General features: G+C 43.3%; 1 protein-coding gene across 1 annotated transcript in view; it reads right to left on the reverse strand.

Annotated features, from left to right (window-relative positions):
* Positions 1-22,340, reverse strand: part of PHACTR1 (phosphatase and actin regulator 1) — a 508,392-nt gene that overhangs the window by 31,797 nt on the left and 454,255 nt on the right. Inside the window, exons 8-9 of the mRNA XM_028152411.2 lie at positions 19,309-19,556; positions 17,305-17,461 (exon numbers count right to left, since the gene is read on the reverse strand). Of these exons, the coding sequence (XP_028008212.1) occupies positions 17,305-17,461; positions 19,309-19,556 (405 nt within the window). The remainder of the gene's footprint in view (positions 1-17,304; positions 17,462-19,308; positions 19,557-22,340) is intronic.

A 22,340-nucleotide genomic window follows, 5' to 3' on the forward strand; every position in this document is an offset into this window, starting at 1 on the left:
CCTGTGAGCGCAAGGCCACCTTCTCCAACTGTCCCCGGTCCGAACCCTTGACTACACCATCTCTTCTTCAGAGGGTCCCACAGGAAGTACTGTAGGTTTGATGGCATATGGTCTCTGTCACAGCTAGTCTACTCCACCACTATACGGTGAAAGTAGCTACAGAAAACACAGAAATGAATCAGCTTGTCTGTGTTCCAATAAAGCTTTATTACACAGACAGGCAACAGGCTGGGTTTGGCTCTCAGCCTGTAGCTTGCCAGCTCCTGCTATAGAGTGTCACCAGTGCCAGAACACTGTCCTTGAAGTACCAACCATTGCAGTGGATCCACAGAACTGCCACAGTTTACTCAACGTGCATTATTTTGGTGCCTCAATGCACAACGAAAGCGGTGATTAATTAATCACATGCTGTGTAGTTGTTAACCCCATAAGCAGGATGGAATGTGCTGGGTCTTTCAACACATTAGGTAAAAAATATGAGCACTAGACAAAGGCCACAAAGAACAATGGTGACTGACAACAGGAATGCAAGTCTTTAATCATTGTACAGTCTGATTCACAGACTGTGGGTGGCAATAAAGGAAGGAAGGCTAACAGCTTATACTCTTCCTCTTCATCATCATCATGATGAATGAAACTTAGGGAAGCTGTCATGTCTCTCATGCATGGGCTTTTCTTACGAGTAGCTGGCACACTATTTTTTTTTTTTTAATTTAAATCTTTTTGGCGCATTATTTCGATAACTGCTAAGGATTTTTGTTTGTTTGTTTTTCATACCAACCCCTCCTATGCTGAGCGCTCATTCTCCACTCTGGCGTCTGGCCTTCTGTCCCTTGCTTATGCTTTGGCCACACGAGGACTCGTTTTGGTGGCTCTGCAGGGTTTTGCGGCAGCTGTGAGTTGCTTCACACGTGGCAGCTAGAAGCATGCTTCTCTTACTAGGATTTATTGCCTCATCTAGTAATTAGCCTTACAAGGATTTACTTAGGGCTCTGCTGTCAACTTCACATGAGGATGACTGACATACATTAAGGAGATCAGAATGTCTCCCTTGAATCAAGTTGGCATGTCCAATAGGAAGTTTGAAAACTTTCATATAAATGTTTGATGTTTAAGAAAATGTTTCATATATTTTTATATACCTCAGCATTCTGTTATTAATAAATTAGTAAACAGATATCCTGTAACATGTGATGTAAATTTAAGACAAATTTAAACTAGTTTCTTAGGTAGTCTAAACCTGACATTATACACTGAGTGGCCAGATTATTATCATCTCTGAATGCATAATAATCTGGCCACTCAGTGTATATCCTATATAATAAAAGGCTAATATGCAAATTTTCCCCTCAACCAGGAGTTTGACCAGCAAGCAGGCCGGCCAACCGCCCATGTCCCCTCCCCCTGGCCAGGCTGGCCAGACCCCACCCATGCACGAATTCATGCACCGGGTCTCTAATATATATATATACTGAGTAGCCAGATTATTATACATTCAGAGATCATAATAATCTGGCCACTCAGAGTATATAGGCTCTTTAAAAAAAGGCTTATTTTATTTTTGCTTAGACAATGTGATGTGAATTTACAGCTCCCTCGTGGGAGACACCCAGGCATATCCTGGTGGCACTATTTGTTGACCATGAGGTGAGAATCAGATTTCACAGGCTTTGGCCCCAATGGCTCTGTTGGTTAAGGACTGTGAGGAGAGGGGCAATGTGACAGGGAATCAAAATGGAGAGCCAGGCGGGGCAGGGGAGGTGTGCCAAGGATGGGCTGTACTGACAGGGCAAGCTCCAGGCAGAAGGCACCCATTCAACTTCCAGGAATACAAAGGCAGAGCCATGCCACTAACCAAGAGGATGTTGAGGGTGTTCCTTGTGGAGGACAGGGACTGGGCTTCTTGGGGTGAAATGTGCAGGAGGCAGATACTTTGGTTCAATCAAATTCGGGGAGGGCAGCTCCTGCATAGTATCATTCTAATATGCAGGAAGATGCAATTACCTGTCTTAGCATCTTTTAAGAGAGAGCTTGATAAGTTACAACATAAAGATGAGCAAAACAAGGGGAAATCGTAACAGTCAAAAGGAGGATTGGATTTCAGGTAGGCAAAATGCTTCAGCACACTGATTACTGTCAGCACCACTATTTATCTGTCTGCTTATTTTTTCCCAAAGGAACTGACAAGGCTGCTGTTAAAGAACTATTGTTTTAATGATTCAAGGGCACAGAACATAAAATTTTCATGATCGTACTTCTTAAAATAGAAGCGTATTCACTTATATTTCAAAGGAATTGCCTGAAAATCAGAGAGAAAAGCAATTTTCTAGGCTTTGTATCTCTGGATGATTTTTCCTGTTTAGTAGTCTAAAAATGACTACTTAGTTAGCATATATGCAATTTTTGTGGTCATTATAAAAATCTTTGCACTCTAACCAAGAAGAAGGAAAAGAACATAATGGAGATAAATAAAATGAATTACTCTTGTTTAGCATTTTGCATGAGATCTGAGATATTTTGCCAGTAAACAAAGATGAAAAACAACTGCATTGGAAATTTCTGTTACAAACCAGTTGTGCTATTTAAATATTCAGGATGGTGTGCAAGCTCTATATAGGAGCTGCAGAAAAATCACACATGAGTAAAAGCCAACTTTGGTGGGTGAGGGAGAAAGAGTACTGCAACCATGGAAATTATCCTGCTTAACGTCACCACTGAAATACGAACAAAGAAATCTTCTTAAGTATAAATGATTAGAGCGTCATTGATCTAAATCTGAATAACAGAACAGGGCAACTTCAAACTGAGGCTCCAGCTAAAGAATCTTCCAAAGCACCTACCTGCTCAGTTTTAGAAATTCCTAATGAAACTTTCTCAGCTGTCATGAACTATTAACTGTGAAGATGTGGAAACATCTCTTGCTTGGACATTTAATTTAAATGTCCTCCTAGCTAAGTGGCATGGAGGAGGAAACAGTGGCCATGAAAGAACCATGGGAGAAGTCAAGGTTTCCTTTCTCATAGGCCTTTTGAGTACGAAACATATTTCTTAAAGATTTAGTTCAAAACTTTTGCTTTAAGTCATTTGTTTTTCTCTCAGGTGTGAACTGAGAAAATCAACTAAGATATATGACTTGTTGTGCTTTCTACCTAATAACTGACCTGTTCTTCCAGAAGACGTGAGTACATCTCTCCTTTTCTTTTTTTTAAAAATATATTTTATTGATTTTTTACAGAGAGGAAGAGAGAGGGACAGAGAGCTAGAAACATCGATGAGAGAGAAACATCGACCAGCTGCCTCCTGCACACCCCCCACCGGGGATGTGCCCGCAACCAATGTACATGCCCCTGACTGGAATCGAACCTAGGACCTTCCAGTCCGCAGGCCGACGCTCTATCCACTGAGCCAAACCGGCTTCGGCCATCTCTCCTTTTCTTGAAGGATATTAATTTCTAGCACTGGCTGGGGGCAGGGGACACATTTTAAATCCTAGTATAGCTAGGTTACTTGGCTAGCAGCTTCACGCCTTTTGGCCTGTTTTCTTATCTATTAAATTAAAGGTGTTAGAGGCAATGATGGTGAGTATCCATTGAAGCTCTAAATACATTACATTTTCGGGTCCAGAGGATGCACTTGTGAAGTGGTTGAAGAGACTCACAAAAGTCTCCTTGAGATATAGGCACAAAGCCCATAGTGGGCCCAGGGGGGGGGGGGGGGGGGAGGGGGAAGGGGATGGGGAGGGGGGAGAGGGGAGAGGGGAGGAGGAATCTCTTAATAAGCCAGTTTGAAAGCATTAGACCAGATTTTGAGGTAGTATTCCATGCAACAACATTTCCTTTCAACCAAAGTTTGAAAAATATTTGGATCCTTCCTAGGATCGTTTAACTCCCAGGTAGTTCATTGCTCTCTGAGAAGTTCACAAATGGCTTTAAGAAATCCTTTCATGGCTAAAGTATGATGGAAATGAGGTGTCCTCATGACTGTTTGACCTAATGATCAAAAGATTGTAGGGAAGAAAATAATATATTGCAAGAAAGTGCTCTGAGAACTCGCAGTAATTGACATTAATGTATAGACTTAAGAGAGAATAAACTCTGAATCAAATGTTTAGATTATTTAATGTTCTACTTATTCAGAACCCAGTCCCACTTCCATGAATTTGGGAACATTAAAAAAAATACTTTTATTAATTTCAGACAGGAAGGGAGAGGAGGGAGAGAACGATAGAAACATCAATGAGAGAGAATCATTGATCAGCTGCCTCCTGCACGCTCCCTCCTGGGGATTGAGCCCACAACCGGGGCATGTGCCAAATCAGCTAGGGCCATGTGGGAACATTTTAAGGGGAAAAAAAAGTAGAAAGAAAAATAGTCTACAATAAATTCAAACCAACAAAAGAATGTGTGCCAAAGGGCCTACACTTTCCCAACAGAACTTGCCATTGGCATCCCAGACTTAACAATGAGTACACCTTGACTAATTAGTCTTTATTCTGTTAGAATGACTGTCAGCTACCTTCTAAATGGCACCTCGTACAGGGTTGTGCACACAGCAGATTATTAACCAATACATTCCAATAGAATCAATTTGTTGAAGCTGGAGTTCCATGATCTTCCTTAGTGACTGTTTCCCTGGAAAGCTAACCTTAAACTCATAGAAAATAAACTCATTCAGCTCAAGGCCCACCCTTCTCTTTGGGATCTCCCAGTTGTACTTCAGCTATTTTTTTCCTTTAAAGAGAAGCAAAGTTTATTTTAGGTCTCATTTTTCTCTCATTGGGATTGTTTTAATTTTCATGAGTTGCTTTATAAAACTGGACCCCAGGATCAATTCATTCATTGATGCAGATCATGGGCATGTAGTGTAGTGGCCCCAACACAGACCCCCCCTGACACTCCAGTGCTTCTCAGATTAACCATGAGTCTCTGCATTCCAATTGCCATGGCTGCCTCCTTCCTCCAGCCAGTTTATTTTTAAATTTTTATTTATTTATTTTTGACAAATAAAAATTATATTTAAGGTATAAAATATGTAAAATGTAGTTTTGATATATACATATATATATAGTGAAATTATTACTGCAATCAAACTAACATATCCATCACCTTCCATAGTTACATTGTGTGTGTGTGTGTGTTGTGTTGTGTGTGTGTGTGTGTGGTGAGAACACCTGAGATCTACTTTCTTTGCAAATTTTGAGCATGTAATACATTAGTGACTATAGTCACCGTACTGTACATTAGATCTCCAGAACTTGTTCATCTTACAACTCTAAGTTTGTACCCTTTGATCAATATCTTACCTTTGTCCCCCACTCCCCAGCCTCTGGTAATTACCATTCTACTTTATTACTATGAGTTTGACTTTTTTTTTTAAGGTTCTACATATAAGTGAGATCATGTGATATTTGTCTTTCTGTGTCTGGCTTATCTCATTTAGCATAATGTCCACCACGTTCATCCATGTTGTTGCAAATGGCAGGATTTCCTTCTGTTTTAAAGCTGAATAATATTCCATTGTATGTATATACCACAATTTCTGAAAAGTCTTTTAATCAAGTCTTTTTTATATGTGATGGTCCCTTTTGTGGGGAGCCATGACTGGGACAACCATCACACAAAGAAGACCCACGACAAATATGGGCTCAGTGGAGCTGTGGCTAAGACACTTTGCGCTCGTCAAATACAGTGCAACCTAGATATAACAGACTAATTCGGGTGAAGGGGTTGTCTGCTAAAGCTGTTATATAATGAAGTAGGTGTTCTGAATGCATATTTAAAAAAATCAACAAATTAGTTTTAACTTATGTAGACACGTTTGTGTAATTAAAAATATATGAAAAGCTTAATTTCACAGAAAAATTTTCTATGTGTTACTGTAATTTTAAATTTATACTGAAAAGATCTAGTAAATTTGTGCATTTACCAGTCACTGTGAATGAGCAAATGCACAGGCTGGGGCAGGGTGGACTCTTGGCCAGCACACATTCAAACTGCTGCAGAAAGTCACGCCACAGGACAAGAGAACCAACGACCTCACGAGATGTGGTGTGATCATGTGCTAATAATTCCCCAAACACTGTTTACAAGCGGTGGCTTTTGGATTTAAATATGTACACTATAGTTATAGATATGTAATATTTACTTATGTTGGTGAAATTACTACAGTGTTTTTTCCAACGTATGGCCTATTTGCTAAAATTCGTTAAAAATGACAGTGAATTAATACAAAAAAATCTGTTAATTTAATTAAAAGCAAATCTTGGTTAAAAGTATTTTAAAATTAACAGGGTGATAATTTTCACATATGATGTATAAACCGGAAATTTTGTCCGTTAAATGTGAAGTCTGTTAAATTGAGGTCCGCCAAGTCGAGGGTCCCTGCAGTTAGGTCATAAGCCTAGTTCTGGTTAATGGATTGTGAACAGGAGTGATGTGTGTGCCTCCTCCACTACCCCTTCCCTTGCTATGGAGATGTTGGAGCCATGTTTTCTAGAAGTTTCTAATGGCTACATGCTGGATAAAGACCATCTGACCCACCTAAGGATTTATCCCAGTGAAAAATAAACCCTGACTGCCTTAAGTCATTGGAATTTAGGATTTTCCGATTAGGGCAGCTAGCATTATTTATCCTGGCTAATCAGAGTCTAGTGTAATATGCACTCAAATTCTCAATGAGAATGAATAGTGTTCATTATTATCACAATTGGGAGAATTACTCATTTGTGTTCTTGATGACGTTGGGGGGAATGTCATCTGACAGATATGGAAACGAAGGCTTGACAGGAACCCAGTTAGTAAGTGATGGATGGGACTTTCAATCTACATCCAGTTTCATAGACCACTGCTCTCACAAACTTTAGTGTGCATTAGAATCACGCTTGTTAAAAAGGCAGATTTCTGCCCGGCCAGCGTGGCTCAGGGTTGAGTATCGACCTATGAACCAGGAGGTCACGGTTGGATTCCCGGTCAGGGGACATGCCCGGGTTGCAGGCTTGATTCCCCAGTGGGGGAGTGTGCAGGAGGCAGCTGATCAATGATTCTCTCTCATCATTGATGTTTCTTTCTCTCTCTTCTCTCCCTTCCTCTCTGAAATCAATTAAAAAAAAAAAAAAAAAAAAAAGGCAGATTTCTGGTCCCCTCCCTCAGAGGTTCTAATTCAGTCTGCTTGGGGCCTGAAAACATGCACTTTTAACCAACTCCCAAGTGATGCTGATGTCACTGACCTAGGGAGCACAGCATGGGAACCACTGTACTGGACCACTTTGCCTCTCACACTGCATCAGGCATGAGGCAGGGCCGTTAGTCCCAAACCTCAGTGTCAAGTGTTACAGCTCTTCCTACTTATCATGAACAGTGTTACTGAAATGGAACAAAAAGCCCACTGAAGTTCAAGGTGGGAGAAAATTTCCTATTCCCTCTTTCTTCCATGGCTTATCTCTCCCTTGAGCACATTTGCACACACGAGCCTGAGCCACCAATCTAGAACTCCATTATCCCACACGATCCTTACCTAACCAGGGGAACCTGGGGGGGAAATTCTGTTCAACACAAAAACTAAACAATCAAAACATTTTGCTCAGCATGTCTTCCTGCAGTAGGAAAGTCTTAGATTTAGAGGATGTGTTTCTCTTTGCCACTCATCTCTAAGATCATTAGTTCAGTTTCCTCATCTACAAAATGGGACTCCCTATAGCAGCCACCTTGCAGGGCTGTGGTGAAGTTCATCAGATGAGGCACGGGGGGGAGAGCATATTGTCAACAGCAAAGGGCTCTGACGTCTTAGACAATGTTATGTCAGTGATCATCTTTAAACAGAGACAGGCTGATTTTTCTTCTAGCCAAGTAATCCAAGAAACAGGCCCTTTCTCCCTGCCATGTGCTAGGATGAACAACAAACAAGAAAATCATTGCAGAGCACTCCAATAATGACCGGGAAAAAAACACACAGGAAAACTAAAGGGCACTCTTTAACCATTCCAGATCAAGTGGAACCTCTTAAAATGTGGCCAGAGAGGAGCATGGAGGATTTGCCTACTTACTTAGCTTGTAGTTGAGTATAGTAGTACCCTCTCCACCCCCTGCACCTCAATTTTGAAATGCTGCTGGGATAATCAGCCATTTATAAAAGCTACGAAATAGAAAACAAAATAAGACTCCCTATCCACCTATGATGGCACTTAAAAAGCACACACACACAAAAAACCTTTGCAAGTTTTAAACACTGAGATCAATTCTGTTCCTGCTGGGTAAAAAGCAGCGCTTTGTCCTCCACACTTACCATATCACTGCAAGATGCACGGGGCAGCTGCAAGTCACAAACGCAGAGCTCTGGAAGTGCCTGGCAAGATGTGGCTTTGTTCCCTGACACCCAGTGCGGGGTTTGCACACTGTGACTCCTCCCGTATGCACACTGTCAGGCTCAGAATCCGTCTTAGTAACAGGATGCCAAGAGCTCAGTCTTTACTGCATTTCCTAACAGCTGGAAGCTGGGGTGAGAGGGCAAGAGGCTACGTATGTCTCTGTAAGGCTCTGAGGCATGTCCTGTGGCTGAGGGTCCCTGTGGTGGGCGTAGCTCAGCCTCAATGCCCTCTACTCATGTGGTGTTGAAGTTTTATTCCACCTCCTCTCGATGGCTTCACTCAAACCTTACTGGGACAGCTTTCTCATCTTTCATTTAGAAAACACACCAAACAATCAATGTGTGGTTGTCCTTAACTTTCTATCAGACAGGTAGTGCTGTGGTCTTGACTCAAGTCAGCACCTTTCAGAAGATGTCAGCTTTTCTAAAGGGCTTTTAGAAAGAAATTTCTGTTTTGTGCAGCGAGGTAATGGGAGGTGTCAAATGATCTGAAAGCAGCTGAGCTACCTGAACAGCTGGCGTGTTTGTTATGCAAATGCTGCAGGACTCAATAACTACCTTCAAGTCATATTTCGCTCTGACTTCACTTGTCCCATTCCCTGGTTCTCAGCTTGGAGGCTAGCATTCAATTTCAGTTTCGTTAATGGGAGGTCTCAGGATCCACAGGAAAAGCACACACTCTGATCCCTTCCCATCCAGGCTCTGCGGATGTGAGGATGAGCAGGTCCAAGTGCCCTCTCCACATTTCTTCCTGAGCCGCTCTGTGAGGTGATGTGAGCCAACGTGAGGAGGATGAGGATGAGGATGAGGAGGATGAAGGGCCAGGTCTACTCCAAACTTCACTCAGGTCTATTCTTTTCCCTTCTTTCTTCAAGTGATTCCGTAATGCATGCCCAGGGTGCACCAGTCAGTCAAAGTTGGATTGAATTCATAGTGCCTTTGATTGTAATTCCTATTTTTAGAAAGTGCTTTTGTAGCAGAAGTAATGACCTAGCCTGGGAGAGGCTAGAGCACACTTAGCATAGGTCCTTAGGTTTCCGGGGGAGACGCCATTTGCCACTTTGGAATGAAGCTCAGGGGTGTCAGACTTAGCACCGATTTTCCCAAACTACAAACGGTATGCCAGCTATAGTGAGAAGTCAGCATTATTGTATTTTATTACCTGTGCTATCAGCATAAAAATGGATTTCAATGTTCTCCCCTGATCATCCTACATAATAAAAATCTAATATGCAAATCGACCAAATGGTGAAATGACTGGTCGTTATGACATGCACTGACCACCAGGGGGCAGACACTCAATGCAGAAGCTGCCCCTAGCCCGCAGGACCCAGGCCAACCAAGGCAAGTACCAGCGCCTCCCCCGCGCCCCCCCCCCCCCCCGCATCACCCTGCAGAAGGTGACCAAGGCGGGGGCCGCCCCCCCCCCCATCTCCCTGCCAGTTGCCCCACGGATTGGTTCTTATCGTCAGCCAGGCCTAGGGACACTACCCATGCATGAATTTCGTGCATTGGGCCTCTAGTTGTATTATAATTTAAAGCAGCACAAAATCCTCTGTACATATCATTTTATAACTGCCTGTAGTTACTGCAGTGTGAACTCCTTAGGAACATAAAATACATATTCAGAATATGCTTTCTTCCTAGCATATTATTCATTACTAAATAAGAAGGAATACCCTGTTAGGTTTCATGGGATGATCAGGCCATTATTTGTCCAACTTCCCATCTCATCCGCCCCCCTCCGGCCATCAGAAAGACAGCAGCTTTTTAAGCGATGGCACTGAGCAGTAGGGAAGAGAGAAGGCAGGTTTGGTACTCCCCAAAGGAGGGCCTACATCTGATCTATCATATGGTGTTTAATGCTGGTTTACATGCCTTACATATAGGTTCAAACTATCAACAATCACCAAGTGCTTTAATCCCAAGTCCATCTGATTCCCAGACTCGTGGGCAGTAAAGAAAAGAAAGCAGTTACATCTATTGATATTTCAACCAACTTCTTCACCGAGCCTAATGTATACTTCAGCAGAGTAATTTATAAACATTCTGCAAACCATCTGACTAAATCCCTGAAACAGAGAGAGTTGGAACTCAAATTTTTTTTTAGGAATGTAGTATGTTGCTTTAGTGATCGATCCATAACTATGTTCAAATTAATTTAGATACTACAAGATGTTAATTTCAATTTACTACAGAGGCACACATGCACATTCGCAAATTTACATTCACTGTACACATAATAGTCTGTCTCATCTCACCTAAATGTGTAGGGCACGCACATAAACTTTATACTCTAGATAGGAAACACATGGCTTCCAGGTCAGAGGTTAAAACCAGGGGCCCAGGCTGAGGTGCAGTCTTTGGGCTGAATGTAATCCATAAGTATATTCTGATTGTTCTGTACAATGTTTAAAAATTTTGGAATTTTCATTTAAAAAAAATCCAGATTTTTCTTCAGAAAGTCTGACAAACTGGCCCTTCATTTCTACAAAACAACAGGGGCTGAAGGTGAATATCGACAGGCCCCATAGATAAAGGGTGAACTTTCTACCTCGCCCTAGTTCTCAACACTCCCTATCAACAGTCTTAGAACTGCCTGCTTCTCTTACGTTCAACATTTATTTTGCCCTGGCATGCATTTGAGGTTGAAGCCCCTGTTCTAGGTACATTATACTTCCCCAAAGTTAAATTGTGTCCCCCCCCAAATTCATATGTGAAAGTCCTAATCCCCAGTACCTCAGAATGTGACCTTGTGCGGAGAGAGGATCTTTACAGAAGTAATCAAGGTAAAACAAGTCATTACGGGGGGCCCTGATCCAATCTGATTGGTGTCCTATAAGAAGGGGTCACACACAGAGGGAGAAGTAAGATGAAGGCAGGGACTGGGGTGTTGCATCGACAAGCCAAGGGACACCAACAACGACCAGCAAGCCACCAGCAGCAGGAGAGAGGCTGGGACAGATTCTCCCTCACAGTCTCAGAAGGAACCAGCCCTGACAACACCGTGATCTCAGACTTCCAGCCTTTAGAGCTACAAGACAAATACATTTTTGTTTTGTAAGCCATTCCGTCTGTGGTAGTTTGTTATGGCTGCCCTAGAAAACTAAGTAGCTCCAAGTAGCTCAAATTAAGTATCTTCAATCACTGGCTGTGTCTCATCTAGAAAAAGGACATGACAAGGAGAAACATTCTTTCCAAAACCTGGAAAGGTGCTGACAAACTTCTGGTGAGTCACGACTGCCAAAAGATGGTAACAGTTCACCTCCAAGTGGGTGGGTGATATCAACAGTGAAGAAATATTTTAGGGGAACAAGTGTGTCAGGGAGGCAGAGTGTTTGGATCCTCATTTACTCCTGAGCTTAATTTAGATGACATATTCCTACACATATACTTCAAGACACCTTCTGCTTTCTTTTTTCCCCCACGCCTTTTCTCCCTCTGTCTGATCTAAACATTATAGAGGGTACTGGAGGCGGCTGAGGGAGAGGAGCTCAGCTGGAGAAGAGCTGGGTCTGAACAGCTAGCTACTCCCCAACAGGAGGCCTGAGAGCACTGGTTGTGGAGTAACCACGAGCTGGTAATGTTTCAGAGTCTTGGTTCCTTTCTTTAAAAATAAGTATTCCTGCCATGGCTGGGTAGGGGTAGCTCAGCTGGTTAGAGCCATCTCAATAAGCCAAGATTATGGGTTTGCTCCCCGGTCAGGGCACATACAAGAATCAACCAATGAATGCATGAATAAGTGGAACAACATATCAATGTCTGCCTGTCTGTCTCTCTCCCTCCCTTCCTCTCTATCTCTTAAAAAAATCAATCAATCAATAGAAATTTAAAATAAGTAGTCCTGGTGACTTACAGAGTGATTCACCTTCTGTGATGTTTCAGAAACAAAAGCATTACTTCTTCATGCATCAAACTTCCCTCTAGTACCTGAACCCCATCCCCAGTGGTCCTGAGCTCCATCCTCTGGGGATTTCGCTTCTTCAACCAATCAGTGTCCCAAGCTGGGAAGTGGCGAAGGGCAGAGCTCTGCCCTAGCTGATCAAGGGGTCACCCTGGCAGGTCGCCTGGTCAACTTTGAGAAGCATGGCTCCATGTCTAATTTTTTCGTTTTTAATCCACATCCGAGGATTATTTTTCCATTGATTGTTAGAGAGAGTGGAAGAGAGAGGGAAAGACAGAGAGAAATATTGATGAGAGAAACACATCGATTGTTTGCCTCCTTCATGTGCCCCAACCAGGGTTTGGGCTGGGGAGGAGCCTGCAACCGAGGCATGTGCCCTTGACCGAAATTGAACTTGGGACTTTTCAGTCTGCAGGCCGATGCTCTATCAACTGAGCCAAAATGACCAGGGCTCCAGGTCTAATTTTTAAATGATGAAATTTTTAGGGGTGGTGGTAAATGGGATTTCAAATAAATAAAATGGAGTCATGTGGATTAAATATGACTTTGCGGGGGATAAAAGGCTTGGTAACGGAGGGAACCAGAAGTGGGTGTGATGGTTAAGATCACAGTTAGGCTGACCACTTACTAGGGTTCAGCTTGAAGGGCTCTGAGAAGACACCTAGAGAGGAAGTAGTATGGTCTTGCATTTGGGGGAACTCTCGTAGGGGGAGGAACTGTCCTGAGATTGCTACACCTCCCATGACTGGAGCTCACTGTAGATGAAAGGACCTGAGAAGGGATCCTCAGACCTATGGACTCACAGCATTTTGACTCCATCAATAAAAATCTAAGCATGTGCCCCTACATACTCCATGTCTTTATTTAGAAGTTATATACAAACACTCCTGCACTAATATACCATGTACACCATACGAGAGGGAGAATCAACTTAAAAAGAATGATGTAAAATAAACAGAAGCTCTACTATTTTCATCCCCATACATCTAAGTAGGTGACCTTGTTTGTCTCTTGGTTCTCTGCACCTGTCCTGAGTCTGTACAGCAGGCCCCCCTTATCTGCGAGGGATATTTCTAGACCCCTAGTGGATGCCTGAAACTGCGTGTGGTACTGGGACTTATATACTTATGTTTTATTTTCTCTACATACATACCTATGATAAAGTTTCATTTACAAATCAGGCACAGTAAGAAGTTAACAACAATAACTAATTATAAAATGGAACAAATACTTTAGTACATTGTAATAAAAGTTATGTGAATGTGGTCTTTCTCTTTCCCAAAATATCTTGTACTGTACTCAAACTTTACATGTAAAGGAAGCACTTGATGACTTCTCTTTGGCATAACTCAATTGCCAGCATCACTACTCTTATGCTTTGGGGCCATTATTAAGTAAAATAAGAATTTCTTAAACATGGCACTGTCCTGTCTCTATAGTAGATCTGGTAACTAAGGCAGCTAAGAAGTGACTAATGGGCGGGGAGTGTATACAGCGTACAATTCACTAGACAAAGGGATAATTCACCTCCGCATCAGGAGAGAGCAGGGCTGCCTGAGATTTCCTCACACCATTAGAATGGCATGCAATTTAAAACCTATGAATTGTTTATGTCTGGGATTTTCCATTTAATACTTTCTGACTGTCGTTGACTGTGGATAACTGAAACCAGGAAGAGCAGAACTGCAGATAAAGAGGGGCGACTGTGTACAGAAGGACCAGAGTAACCGCACCCAGTTGATCATGTTCATGTCTGACGGGCAGCCCACACTTCTCAAATGGTGGTTGATTGAAATGGTTATGATCACAACATCCAGGTGACTTGTTGACTGAGGTGTAGGAGACCTGCCCAATAGCATCAATGAGAAAACTTTGGAAGAACGATATTTTTGGTGTTCTAATGTAGAAACTCTGCCTTCAAGCTTCACATCATTTTACTAGACATGTCTGCTCCCCGCTTCCAATGTGGAATTATTCCTGGAGTGATGAATTTTTTAATGCTATTCAAACTGTCGGGCTAAAGTTAGGTTTTATATTTTGCTTACGCCATGAAGACTACAGATTTGACCACATTTTTCAAGAAGTTAAGATTTTCAGCACATTTCCTCTACCTCAAATGGCCAAAGAATTTCACAGCCTTGTAGCTTCAGAAATGCAAACTTGACAACAGATCCCCACATTCTTTTAGTTCCTTTTTACCATAATGAAGTTCACTTTTTGCACATAGCGATCAGGTGATTTAATCACACCCTCTCAGATTAAGAAATGAAGGCCCAGGGAGGGCAAATGACCATGTAGGGAACAGAAGAACCAGAGCTAGAGCCCGGGGTTCTGACCAGGGACTAGTTCTCTCTGCACCACCGTCACCTCTGGGTCTCAGCTCTCCTCTTCAACTGCTTTGGCTTCCGGATAAATGAGTAAGTCCCTTGGGTGTGAGTCAGTGGCTGCACTTCCTCAAAGAAGACCTTGGGCACAGATTTCGCCTATCCACCTGATTTCCTGAACTCTGTACAACATTGTCAACCTGTGAATCACTCCTGAGTCCTCTCCTTTAGGCCCAATTCTTATAATCTGGCTAGAGATGCCCAGGGTCTTGACACAGGAAGTAAACTCCCTATTAGAAAGAGTGCACAAAGATGGAGTGGACTTAGAGCGAGGATGCAGGCCAGCTCAATACCTTGACCATGCCCAACACTCCCCTTGGTACTCCTGTCTTTCTCTCCTTCCTCAGTGTGTCTTCTCCTTCTCATGACCAGGGTGAGAGGGTTGGAGGTGGATGCGTACTATGGTAAACCCACAGTACTATGGAGTTTATGAATTCTAAGCAGTACTGAAGTGTTGTTAGAATATGAAGGGTTGGGAAAGGGTAGATTTTATAAGGATAAGGCTTCAAATGCAGCAAACTTTCCCAGTGCATGGATGCTCTAGTCTTCTCCCACCTCTGCATTTTGTCACCATCACTGTCAGCCAGTCATGGTTGACTTATGTGGATATGGATCCCAGCAGGAAAAGCTGGCAGCTGTCTCTCTTTTTGGGGGTATGTTCTGAGACAACAGTTGCCTTTTGGCCAGTTATCTCCAGGTGGAATGGCTCTGCAGTGGGCAAGCCAAATGGCTAGCCACATACATCTGCACCAGCTGCACACACATCTGCTTTCTATATCTCCCATCTTTCTCCACAGAAGATGCCAACTTGGGCAGCCAGATGTGCTGGCATCGCAACATCTGCAGAAAAGTCTTTCATTTCCCATATACCTAGAGCTCTGCTTGCACTGCAGCAAAGCTGGGGAAATGAGACCCAAGAGCACATGGTAGAACTGAACTTTGAGAAGTGGGGCTGAGATCAAGGATACACTCCTTCTTTTTTTCCTGCACTCCTCATCCCCCCACAAAACAGCCCTATTTATATTATGTATAAAACTGAAGAGCTGGTCAGGAATCAGCCAAGCACTGTATTCACCCACTCCACCCACCTTCAGAGAGAAACCTGGCCATCTGCAGCCGAGGAGAGGAGACTTGGGAGGCCAGATCACTGTCTACAGTTCCCTAATATATGCATGTTAAGAGGCATGAAGCTTTGAGTAGCTTCAGAAAAAAACGAATAAGACCCATGGGTGGGAGTTGTATGGATAGAGAGTTCAGGTCAGCAGAAGGTAGAATGTTTAACAATCAGGCTCTGCAACAATGGCACCGGCCCTCCAAGAGGGCTGGGAATAACTATCACCAAGGAATTAAGAGAGATTGGGATGCCACCCAGTGGATGTGCACCATGTTCACTGACCAATGGGGAAGGGGTGGGGGGGAGTAGGTGGGTAGATATTTTCATTCCATGATTCTAAAGACTACAGAATTCAAGGACAAATCATCCATCAGTGTTAACTATTCTATACAGCTCTGTAAGAGTAAAACAACATCCTCCAGGAGGAAACCAAATTAATTATGGGAAACTGTCCTTAAGTAACAAAATAAATCAGGTGGGAGGAAAGAACCCCAGCAGCTCCGGTGGATGGCATCTGTGCCCCCGTAACCTCTGTGGGTACCAGTTGCCTCAGTTGTCCTGGTGAAGGTGATAATGAAAGCTATCCATGGGGTTGTGGGGAGAAGAAAATGACATAACAGATAACTGAATGTTTACTATGGGTGAGGGACTATTTTATATGCTTTGCTTATATCTTACAACTGCACATTTTACAAATACAGAAACACAGGCAGAGAGAATAAGTGAGTTTCTCAAGGCTGCACAGCTAGGAAGAGGGAGAGGAGAATGGAACCCAAGAGATGTCAACACGTTGCACCCAAACACTTAGCACAGTGCCTGGGACAAAGTGGGGCTCATGATGACTATTATTACAGAGGCAACACAATATGGTCATTGAAAGGGAGCGTTCTGCAGCCAGTCTATGTGACATCATACAGGAAACTGAAGTTCTCTATACCTGGTGTTCTTATCTGAAAGTGGGCACAAAATGTCCATTCCATAGGGAGCTTCGAAGATTAGGTGATTTAATGCATGTTAAATGTTTAGAAGAATACCTGGCAAATAATCAGCGCTCCACAACATAAGCTAATACCATATAAACATGAGCTAGATTACAAATACATCCAGGTGTTTAGTATGTTAATATAACCCACTCTATGTTCATGTCTGTAATGTACACAAAGGGCAATCACTCAAAAGTCACAGCTTAGTGATGAGGCATCATTAACAACCACTGACATCTTCTGGTTGCACAGTATCAGAGAAAGTGCATATATTAGATTGTTTTGTGCTTAACCAAACTCCAATTGTACACAGGCCCTCAATTCCACTGGACGGTGGCAATTTTTCTACAGGAGGTTCTTGTCTGGGAACCCTGCCTCTCAGGTTCTCCTTGAACCTCAAGTGAAATTTCCCAGATTTGAATGAGTGAAGGGGAAGGGACTGAGAAGAAATGGAATGTTTTCCATGGACTTTCTGCTGTAAGCTCTCCAAGAGACACCCGGGACTGGTTTGGGGGTCCTCTACCCAAATCTGCAGAGCTGGTGGTCCTGCTGTCCTACCTGGTGAGCTTGGTGCCGATCTGCTGCCTCAGCTCCAGCCTCTCTTCATCCGTCTGCCTGGGAAGGATGTTCTTTTCTTCTAGCTCTCGCTTGGAGGGCCTGTTGCTGAGTTTGATGGCTAAGGAGTCCTTCCGGCACACCTTCATGGCCAGGGAGCCTGCAGGAGGGGGAAACGAGTTAATAATGCTGACACCCACCTGCCCGGGCTCCCACAGGAACAACTGTGGGTCACAAGGTGAAAGGCAGGAAGACAGTGGCTTCACACCTGAGAGTGGGTAAGGACCCAGAGGACACTTCCATAGAGTTCCTGCAAGCAACATGTTGGGTACACCTCGCAGTGTTGAGCATGTGAGGAGCACAGGGGAGCCTGTGATTGGATCTTGGCTCTCCAGGGACTGCAGGTAACACCATAAAGGAGGGACAGACTGGAGAGTAATAGAAGCAAAGTGCGGGGCGGGGGGGGGGGGGGAGAAAGGACACGGGGAGCTTCACAGAGGAGGAGGGGCTGGCACCTGCAGGACAAATGAGATGCGCCCAGGCAGCAGGTTGGTGGATGTCTGCATGTGGGAAAGCTCAGAGGTGACAGATAAACCAGGTCATCACAGGATACAAAAGAGATCAGTGACCGTGGAGCTGGGGTCATGAAGGAAAATAAAGCTGGGCAGACAGTGAGATCTATTTGGGGTGGGAGTGGAAGTGAGTTCATTAAAACAGGCAATATTCTGGGATAGTTTTTCTTTCAATGTAAGGAGTTCTGAGCAGCCAGCCAGAGCAGGGCTGCCTTCCATCTGGAATAAATCTATGGTTCTCAACCAGGGGTGATTTTGTTCCCCAGGGGACACTTGGCAAAGTTTAGAGACACTTTTGATGGTCAAAACTGGGTTTTAGGGGAGGCACTTCTGGTATCCAGTGGGTAGAGGCCAGGGATGCTATTAAATATCCCACAGTGCACAGGACAACCAAGTCTAATCTGGCCCAAAATGTCACCTGTGCCGAGGCTGAGAAACGCTGCTGTAAAACATTCACTTCTCTGGGCAGGAAACAGTGCCCAGGGCTGAGCAGCTGCTCCTTCCTCCCTTAGTCATTTGGGCCTTTGGCCGCCCCTCGTGCTCCTCTCATGGACATCGCCTTGATCATGTCATTGCCACCAGGACTCCTACCAGCAGCAGGAGGAGACTGGGCAGCAGCAAGTTTGGGGGATTCCTCTGGATTTTATTTTGTAGGCTAGTTCTCTCCCTTCCTCACTGGTTTTACAACATGGACTTTGGAATGAGACAGTGGTATCAAACCCTAGCGCTGCCCCTGAGTAGATGTGAGGCTCTGGGCAGGTCACTGGCCTCACCCTTTTCTTCCCCTCTCTGTAAAATGGGGCAATAGTGTCCACGCTATTGCGTGTTGTAAGATGTAGATAACAGAATGAAAATTTTAGCATGTGGCCAGGCATGGTATATATTCAGTGAAAAGTTGCTATAAGTTCATTTATTAAAAAGTTAACCAAATATCAGTCTCTAATCACTTAACTAAAATGTATTGATTATTCATGGCCAGGATGACAGATTTTGAACTTTGCTTTCTTCATCTCTTCTCTCAGCACGTTTGAGGCCCTAAGTAAGAAATTTCAATTCAGGCCTTCTAAATTTCGTTGAGGTCTGCTTAAAGTGTATTTGCTGCATACACAATGGTGAGTCAGTCTATCTGAGTATTATGCAGATTCAAATTGAATTTTAGGGTTCCTACCCATTTTTTTTTTTGAGGGAGGGGGCTGCATCTCAAGAGAAGCAGTCAAAGCAAGGAAGAGGCATCTAAGTAGCAGGGGGCAGCATGACATTGACCCTTTCATTTTACTAATGAAAACACTGAGGCCCTAAGAGGTTAATTGAGCTGCCCCATGTCCCAGGGCCAGTTGACACCAGACCTCGTTAGAACCACAGTGTCGGGCAGCTCATCAGCACTCTTTCTATAAAGGCCCCGCCCCATCCCCATTGAAGAGCTGGATGCACGCACTGGTGTACAATGAGCTGTCGTCATCCTCGTCTTCCTCCTCCTCCTCCTCTTCCCTTGTGTAGAGACAGGAAGAGTCTTCGTAGTCTGAGTCATGAGGCACATTTTCTTTATTGTCATCACATTCAATCACAACAGTTGGCACTTGTCTTATTTCTGGAAGGCCCAGAGGTCCTGCTTTTGTGATACCATCACCCGAGTGCAAACCGGAGCTGTGGTAAGAAGTGGGGCAGGGGACCCGCTGCTCAGAGCTGTTCAAAGAGAAGGAGGAGAAAAGACAGTCACTCTGGCTAATGTCTATAAACGCATCAGAACCTTCTTAAAACTTAGTTGTCAGTTCCTAAGAGAAAAAGGGTCTCGAGGGCAACTGAAGTCTCATTTCTCATCTTATAGTTAAACATTTGAGGCCAGCAGACTTCTCTGATGGTGGCAGCAGCACGGGGTAGGAGTAGGAATCCTTATTCCCTGTGGATGGATGGTGGTGACACTGGCATAGCAATGAGAATGTCCCTAATGCCACTGAGCTATGCACTTCAAAATAGTTAAAATGTAATTTTTTTGGTCCTGTGTATCTACAATTAAAAAAATAAAAATACAAAATTAAAAAATACATTTCATTCCACAAATATTTCTGGTTAAGAGTCATACCTCTAAGTGGCAAAGGAAAGTTTCTTTGCCACTGACATGTCTCATAGGAGGAGTAAAAGGATTAATTTGATGGAGAAGCTAGAGATCCAGAGAAGAGAGAATGCTTGAAGTTCTAGCTTTCAGAGCTCCACAGTGTGACTGGCAGAGGCTGAGTGTGGGACAGAATGTTTGAAACTTCATGTTTGGAGAAATTCAAGGAAAGAGAAGAGGTGGACATCCTGCGCCCTCTTGGACATCCTTTATATCTTTTATTTAAGGAATTTCTAAAACGTAGAAAATTCAACACATTTACCACAGGGCTGGTGACTCATTCATGAACATCAAGGTGGACGTGGTCAAGGGTGACTTAGAGAGAGTTCTCTCCCCTCAGCAGCCACAAGTACCATAGTCTGTTTTTTTTTTTTTTTTGCAGGTCAGTTTTCCATGCAGCAATGGTAATGACATTCTTGATTTTCCCTCTTAAATTGAGCCAACTCAAATAAAATGTATTTTTAATGAAAAATTATTTGCTTCATAAATAGAACCCATATAAGTCCATTGTAGGAAAATCAGGAAATGTGTAACATAAAAAAAGTAGTTATTTTTTTTAATAGACTCTATCTTAGGCTCCTAAAGCAATTTAGGATCCTTTTCATGACAGACTCTGAATGAAGCCCAGCAAGAATAATGGGCCAGAAACACACAGCTGAATTTTATAATTCTTCTTCAGATTAATTGGAAGTGGGATTTATATCTTTTATTTAAGGAATTTCTAAAACGTAGAAAATTCAACACATTTACCATCCAAAAGTGTTTGATATTCATAAAATAATGGAGTGTGAGGTTATACTATATATCAATGAATTCACATTAAAATATTTTTATACAAAAGAAAAATCTTACTCATGACATATGAATGCATGATAGCCTCCTTTGAAACTTTCAATTATACTTTAAATTATTGCTATGTCTAATTTAAATTCAATTAACTTTCTTCCTTCCATTATTTCCTAAGTGCTGTTTTGCTCTTTATATTTTTCACATAACTCTTCAGTGACACAAATGGAAAATCTAGTTAACACATTATGAGCTATGACATTCAAGGCAATGAATTCAATCAACTAGAAAAAAAGCCCTTCAACTACTAAGATTAAATCAAATATTTACAAAACTGCAGCATCTTATTAGACACTAGAGGCCTGGTGCACGAAGTTCATGCACTCAGGGGCAGGGTGTCCCTCATGCCAGCCTGCACCCTCTTGGACATCCTAAGCCAGCAGTCAGACATCCTTAGCACTGCCGTGGAGGCGGGAGAGGCTCCTGCTACTGCCACTGCGCTTGCCAGCTGTGAGCCCGGCTTCTGGCTGAGCTTCGCTCCCCCTGTGGGAGCACACTGACCACCAGGGGGCAGCTCCTGCATAGAGCGCCTGCTCCCTGGTGATCAGTGTGCATCATAGTGACCAGTTGTTCCGCTGTTCGGTCGATTTGCATGTTAGCCTTTTATTATATAGGATGAGCAGCAAAAGGGGTCCATTTTCCATCTAGTTCAATACAAATGGTCATGAGCACAGGAAGGTGGAGAACATGGTAGATGGTCTCTGGGTGACAAATATAACAGTTGACTGAAAGGTGACTGACTGAGGGCACTAGTGCCCCACCTCACAAGGCACCCCTCCTTCAGGCAACCACACACACTACATTCAAATTCTACTTGGGATTCCACACTGGGTATTAAAGGAAGCAGGGACAGAGGAGGCAGAAATGTAATTCCATGGCTCATGCTTTGCCCCACCTGTCTTCTCCTCTCCCTAATCTATAAATTAATTAACAATGGCTCCAACAAAGGCACAGAGTTGGGAGTATTAGATCTGAGGGATGGAAAGCAGCCAATAGATATTTATGTTTGGTGGGAAAAAGAGTTGGAAACCAGAATGTATGAATTCCTTAAGGCAAAGGGTTCCAAAGTGCCTCAAGAGGACTGAGAAAGGAGAAATATTATGCAAAGGGAGACCAAAAAACACAGCCTTACAGGCAGCTGTGATCAACAGGGCCCTATGGTTTCTATTCCTTCAAAGACACGAGGGAATGTGAGTCTGAGTAGAATGGGATTGGAAGGCTGATCCTCCGGGTGCTTAGGCAGGTACTAGGTATCATGTGACCTACTAACTTTGTGAAATAGGGACCAGCCATGGTGATCAGCCACTGCCTGTGGGGGCGCTATAGACCCAGCTGGGACCTCACCTGGCCAATAAGGTCATCTTCCTGAGTTGTGACTCTAGAACATGATAGAATGTCTACTTTCTGGTCAGCATGGTTCAGTGGTTGAGCATTGACCTATGAACCAGGAGGTCAAGGTTTGATTCCTTGTCAGAGCACTTGCCCGGGTTGCAGGCTGGTCCCCAGTGGGG

This window comes from Eptesicus fuscus, chromosome 9 (genome assembly GCF_027574615.1).
Source record: "Eptesicus fuscus isolate TK198812 chromosome 9, DD_ASM_mEF_20220401, whole genome shotgun sequence".
Taxonomy (NCBI): Eukaryota; Metazoa; Chordata; class Mammalia; order Chiroptera; family Vespertilionidae; genus Eptesicus; species Eptesicus fuscus.